At 57.6% G+C, this 6,184-nt stretch overlaps 2 protein-coding genes across 2 annotated transcripts; one reads left to right on the top strand and one right to left on the bottom strand.

The window, feature by feature from the left end:
* Window positions 1–1,339: 1,339 nt before the first annotated feature.
* Window positions 1,340–2,903, top strand: aciA (Formate dehydrogenase; the record flags this gene model as incomplete). The annotated part of the gene is made up of 3 exons (XM_037319765.1): window positions 1,340–1,483; window positions 1,790–1,944; window positions 2,012–2,903. The coding sequence occupies 3 exons, from the start codon at window positions 1,340–1,342 to the stop codon at window positions 2,901–2,903; spliced, it is 1,191 nt and encodes a 396-aa protein (XP_037180751.1).
* Window positions 2,904–3,819: 916 nt separating this feature from the next.
* Slc7a6-0 (Y+L amino acid transporter 2) lies at window positions 3,820–5,736 on the bottom strand (the record flags this gene model as incomplete). The annotated part of the gene is made up of 2 exons (XM_037319766.1): window positions 3,820–4,659; window positions 4,711–5,736. 2 exons carry the CDS (start codon window positions 5,734–5,736, stop codon window positions 3,820–3,822), a joined length of 1,866 nt encoding a protein of 621 aa, XP_037180750.1.
* Window positions 5,737–6,184: the final 448 nt, after the last annotated feature.

A 6,184-nucleotide genomic window follows, 5' to 3' on the forward strand; every position in this document is an offset into this window, starting at 1 on the left:
ATGCCAGGTTGGAAGGTCCATTTACCCCTCACTCTGACCTGCATCTGCCTCTGCTTAGCCACGATGGATGGACGGACGACATCTGCTGTTGATTGTCGATGGTCTTTCCTCGGGCGTGTCGTGTAGCCTTGTCGTGCGTTGCAAGGGTGCACCTCGCTTGACGGCGGCCCTGGTCGCAGGGCAAACCAATGTTCCATGGCTGCAGACAACGTGAAAGTTGAAGATTTGCCGGGGACTGCGGCGTTTCATCGCCATGGGAGGTGCTGCCAACTGAAGCGGGCAGCTTGTTGCTCGGGTGGAGGGGACGAACCATGGCGGCTGGACGAGCGACCAATGGGGGGAGCCGAGCAGATTACCCCACGCATCCTAGCCAGAGGGTGATTTGGAGATCCCGAATCGATAGTAATTAGTAGTGAGTGTGCATTGCAGTGAAGGAACCTGAGGTGCAGATTGACAAAAGCCGTTGCCGCACTTGGATACTTCCTTCCACTTACTTCCTCGCAGAGTGAGTGTGGCTAGTTAGGTAGGGACGAGACTAGCCAGCCATCGATCACCGTTTCTCGCTAGGTAGTCGGTATCTTCGTTTCCTGTCGGACGAGATGCCGTGCCTCCTCCTCCTTGCTCTTCGTCAGTTGCCGCACGTACATGCCATGTTCCTCCCATTAGCTGGGTCTTAGCAAGCAGTACCTTCCCGGTTATGCTCCAGCCTCGCTGCCTTCCCGAACCTTCATGTTTCCGTCCGAGTGTGAGTGGCTGACTATTCAAGGAGATACTCTGGGAAGGAGGGGCAATGGGAATCTGGCATCTCGGAGAGGTGGAGGACGGCCGACATTGGACAACGGGCGGGAGGCAGACACGCAGCTCGGAGAGGAGAAGCTGGCACATCAAACCAGCCCAGACCACGCAGACGAGCGCTCGTCGGATTGTATTGCCTCTTTCTGAACGTTCAGCCATGTACACCATGTACCACACTTCCTCCTGTCGGTCATGTTCCCCGCCCTCTTCATCCCGGCCTCTCGGTGATGCCTGCAAGCATAAATAAACCTGTACCAGCCGCTTTTCCGTGTCCTATTTTCATCCTCATCTCATACAAACACCTTTCATCAGCCTAGTCTGCAAGATCCCGAGTCTACGGATCTGTTACATCGCTCTCATCTCTTCATCTATATAACGACCACCTCCCACCTCACTCAACACCACATCTCTTGTCTCGACAAGCTCATCCTCTACACACATCTTCAAAATGGTATTGTTCTCTCGCAACCTTCGCACTCTTGCCCCTTCTGTCTCTCGGGGACTTCACACGTCCTCCAAGGCATCTTTTCTGGCTCGGCCTGCCATGAGCAGAGCCGTTGCTCCCTCCACGGCCCTCCCTCGCAAACTGCCTGGCCAGCTTTCTTCGATCCGCACACTAACAACTACTCCCCACAACCAGGTCAAGGTTCTCGCAGTACTCTACGACGGCGGCCAGCACGCCAAGGACGTAAGTGCCATCTCACTTCCTTTTCCCCCAGATTCCCACAATGGCATCCGACACACCCGCGCCTTCACCACCAAGAAACGTCACTATGATAGCTCGCGTGGAGCTGTGCCCCGCCGTGATCTCAAGCAGGATGTCTCGCCTGCAGAGAGCTAGTGCGGGGATGACGGGAGGTGCGGGGCTCGGAGGTCGATCGCTGATACATCGGCATTCTGCCCCAACTCTTGGCAATGACCCTCCGAAACTACCAAATGCGGGGTGCATCGCACCCATCCCTGGAGCTTCTGGGCTGACTTCGAAACCACACAGGTCCCCGGCCTTCTGGGCACCACCGAGAACGAGCTCGGCATCCGCAAGTGGCTCGAGGACCAGGGCCACACCCTCGTCACCACCTCCGACAAGGAGGGCGAGAACTCCAAGTTCGACCAGGAGCTCGTCGACGCTGAGATCATCATCACCACCCCGTGAGTACAGACCGACATCAGCTGCATCGCCATGCTCCATCACGACTAACACGCCTTTCTCTCCCAGCTTCCACCCCGGCTATCTGACCGCTGAGCGTCTCGCCAAGGCCAAGAACCTGAAGCTCGCCGTCACTGCTGGTATCGGCTCTGACCATGTTGACCTGAACGCCGCCAACAAGACCAACGGCGGTATCACCGTCGCCGAGGTCACTGGATCCAACGTCGTCTCCGTCGCTGAGCACGTTGTCATGACCATCCTCGTCCTCGTCCGCAACTTCGTTCCCGCCCACGAGCAGATCGAGCGCGGCGACTGGAACGTCGCTGCTGTTGCCAAGCAGGAGTACGACCTCGAGAACAAGGTCGTCGGTACCGTCGCCATCGGCCGTATCGGTGAGCGTGTCCTGCGCCGTCTCAAGGCCTTCGACTGCAAGGAGCTTCTCTACTACGACTACCAGCCCCTGTCTGCCGAGAAGGAGAAGGAGATTGGCTGCCGCCGCGTCGAGAACCTCGAGGAGATGCTCGCCCAGTGCGACGTTGTCACCATCAACGCTCCTCTGCACGAGAAGACCCGCGGCATGTTCAACAAGGAGCTCATCTCCAAGATGAAGAAGGGCTCTTACCTCATCAACACCGCCCGTGGCGCCATCGTCGTCAAGGAGGACGTCGCCGACGCCCTCAAGTCTGGCCACCTCGCCGGCTACGGAGGTGATGTCTGGTTCCCCCAGCCCGCCCCCGCAGACCACCCTCTGCGCACCGCCAAGAACCCCTTCGGCGGCGGCAACGCCATGGTTCCCCACATGTCCGGTACCTCCCTCGATGCCCAGAAGCGCTACGCCGACGGCACCAAGGCTATTATTGAGAGCTACCTGAGCGGCAAGGAGGATTACAAGCCCGAGGACCTCATCGTCCACAAGGGCGACTACGCCACCAAGGCCTACGGCCAGCGTGAGAAGAAGTAGATGTGGAGGATGATGGCATCATACCCAGTGAGGGATATTTAAGTGTTATATATAAGCGTTGAATTTCGAGTTATGCATCGGCATTGCATAGTGCTTCCACAAAAGGAGGACTAGGTTGTAGTATATAGGATGCAATCTAATGCGATGTTCAAAAAAAATTCTTCTGAAAATGCGTGGTGGTTCTGTGACTGATTTGACGATATCCTCATGATAACTGACTAAATCTGCCGTTGGTGACGGTGGCTGCTTTCGCTGGTTTGTTCGTTCCCTCCCAACTTCGTCCGCAGAAGTCCTGCTCAATAACATCTTATTAGCTGCCCGCTTCCGTCTCACACACCTTGGCTGTCAGACAGTGGTTAATAGTATCACTCATCATGGAGCTTCACCCATTTGACTGAAAATCGTGACGCTGATTGATTGCATGGGATTTGAAAAGATGGGGCCGGTCCCGTAGCCCCCCATGTGTATATATTGCTTTCAATTACAAGACAAGTAAGTAGTACAGGTGCGTCTGTGTTTTCTGTTCCCTTCCTGGGGGTCCAGACGACGCGGTGTCGTCGAACAGAATTCCGTGTGCCGCGCGACCTCTCGAGTCCGTCTTCTACCACACTCAACGGCTATGTTTTCAGAAACAGCCCTTCCCACCCATTGTGCTCCAGCCGCCTAAGCAACAAGAAAGACACAGCGTGCGCGCGCTTCCAAGTTGCCCGGTTATTTTTGTTTTCCAAAAGAGAAGTATAACTCCATTTTTTTTTCAAGAAACACAACCGCCCATAGATAAATATACTCCCCTCTCCAATGCTCCAGACGGAAACGTCTTGTTCCCATTGTGCAAAACAAAAGGTCTAATCAAACAACCACACCCGCCAACGGCCTAAGAGATGCTTTCAATCTGGTGGGAGAGAAAAAGCCTTTCTCAAGACCGTTTCCAAAACTGCCACCAGGGCCGCTCCTCATGTCCCGCATGTCTCGTCTCGCGCTTGATCACCTGCTGATCGCGGCCGCGTATGCGCCAAAAGTACACTGGCACGCCGGCGACAACGAACAGCACGACGGTGACGGTCTGTAACGGCTGCGCGAAGACGGCGCGGCTGAGGAGGAAGAGCGACACGCAGCAGAAGATGATGGGCGTCGTGATCCACGTGCGGTACGGCCTGTCGAGCTGCGGTTCGCGGACGCGGAGGATGATGAGACCCAGGACCGTGATGAAGTAGAAAGTGTACCCGGCCACGCCGTAGAACGTCAGGAGGGTGCCGAACTCGCCGACGACGATGTACGCCGCCGTGAGCACGCCGTTGAGCACGAGCGCCCACACGGGCGTGAAGAACAGGCCCATGTCATCATCGCCCAGGGCACGGATCAGCATGTTGGCCACACGCCCGCGCGAAGTGCGCGAGGTTTGGACGGAGTGGGAGTCGGTTGGGGAGAGGCCAATGCGGCCGAACATGGAGGGGATGTACCCCTCCTTTCCGGCCACGTAGACGAGGCGCGAGGAGGTGAAGGTGGAGGAGTTGAGAGCGCCAAAGCAGGATGCCGAGACGATGAGGGCGAGGACGAGGGAGCCTACGGGGCCGAAGACCTTGGCGCCGAACTGGACGGCGATCGTGTTGGAGGCGTTGACCGTCGCCAGAGGGAGGACGAGGAAGTACGAGATGTTGGCGAGAACGTATGAGAGGATCACAAGAGGCATCGCCGTGTGGATGACGCGGGGAAGATCACGGCTCGGGTTGCGGAACTCGCCGACGACGTAGTTTGTCTGCGCATGTTAGCAAAGGTGTGCCACCTCGGTGCCGGGAGAGAATCTTACGTTGTCCCAGCCGTCGTATGCCCAGAGACCGGCATACAGAGCCACGGCCCAGTTGGAGAGATCCGTCGAAGTGCCGGAGAACCACTCGTGCGTCTTCCACTCCATGTTGGCCTTGCCCGTCAAGGTGGTCCCCGTGATCGCGACTACAATGCCGGTGACGGTGACGCCCAGCAGGGCGACAAACTTCAAAAACATGAGCCAGTCGTTCACCTTCGTGCCCAGCTTCGTCGACACGCAGTTCATGAGCGTGACCAGAATCAACCCCACCATGGCGACCGCCTTGTTGATCCACGGGCTCAGGCTCTCCGCCTCTGCGCCTATCGCCGCCCTGACCAGATACTCTCCCATGATGATGGCGATAATGGCCGCACTACCGGGCTTCAGAACCAACACGGCGACCCACGTGAACAAGAACCCGGCCATCTCGCCCAAGATTTTCGCAAGGTAGACCTGCGCGCCGCCGTTCAGGGGTATCGCGCCGCCCAGCTCCGCATAACTCGCAGCACCTGTCCAAGCAAGCACGCCGGCGATAACCCAGACCACGAGGGCGGCGCCGGGCGACCCAACCTTGGAGCTGACCTGGCTGGGACTGGAGAAGATGCCGCTGCCGATGATGAGACCGACAATCAGACTCAAGCCGTTCATGTAGGTGAGGATCTTGTGCTTCTCCAAGCTGCCGCCGCCGAGGCCACCGTTCTGTATCGCTGTCGAGGTCGGGGCGCCGATGGGGGCGTACCCGCCTGCCCCCGCGCCGGCAGTGGAACTCAGGGGAAAGAGGTTGGCGGCGAAGTCGAAGCCGGAGGAGACTGAGTAGGAGCGGTCATGTCGATTGGGGCGGTTCGAGCTGGCGGCAGGGTTCGCTGCATCGAGGGGGTCTTCGGCCTCGAAGGAGAGCTTGCGGGAGGAGGAGATGGAGGGCCTCGAGGAGGGAAGGTCTGAGACGACGGATTCGGCGCGGGATGAGGAGGCAAGGGAGGCGAGCTCGAGGGAGTCGCGATGCGACTGGATGTTCGTGTAGGGCGGCATGGCTGCGTCTGCGAAGGGAGGGCGTGGATTTCGAGCGAAGGGGGAGAGGAGGAGGAGGAGGATCGCGAGCAGCGACGCTCGACCTGTCGGTTCGTTCAAGCGTTCAAGAAGTTGCAGCGAGGGCTATTGCATGTTGCAGCGCCGACTTGTTCAGGGCCGGTGGAGACGGATCGCACGCAATAGATAGTCGCCTGCGCACGCAGTGGTGTTTCGAATATTAAGTAGCGGTGGTTGGAGGAATTCGTCGTGACGTCGTTCGCATATACGTTTCGTTTAAAGGAGTCGTGACAAAGTTGCGCCGTGCCCCGTTCTCTCTCTCTAATGCCCACTTTCCGAGTCCCCCAGAAGAAAAACAAGAGTCGAAAAAATCCAAGTTATCCAAGGCAAGCAAGCGTGTAGTGCTGTGCAATTAAAGAGACATGTATCGCTTTGGTGTCCAAATAAGATT

The sequence above is a fragment of the Colletotrichum aenigma genome, assembly GCF_013390185.1.
Source record: "Colletotrichum aenigma strain Cg56 chromosome Unknown KSG_Cg56_contig03, whole genome shotgun sequence".
Classification (NCBI taxonomy): domain Eukaryota; kingdom Fungi; phylum Ascomycota; class Sordariomycetes; order Glomerellales; family Glomerellaceae; genus Colletotrichum; species Colletotrichum aenigma.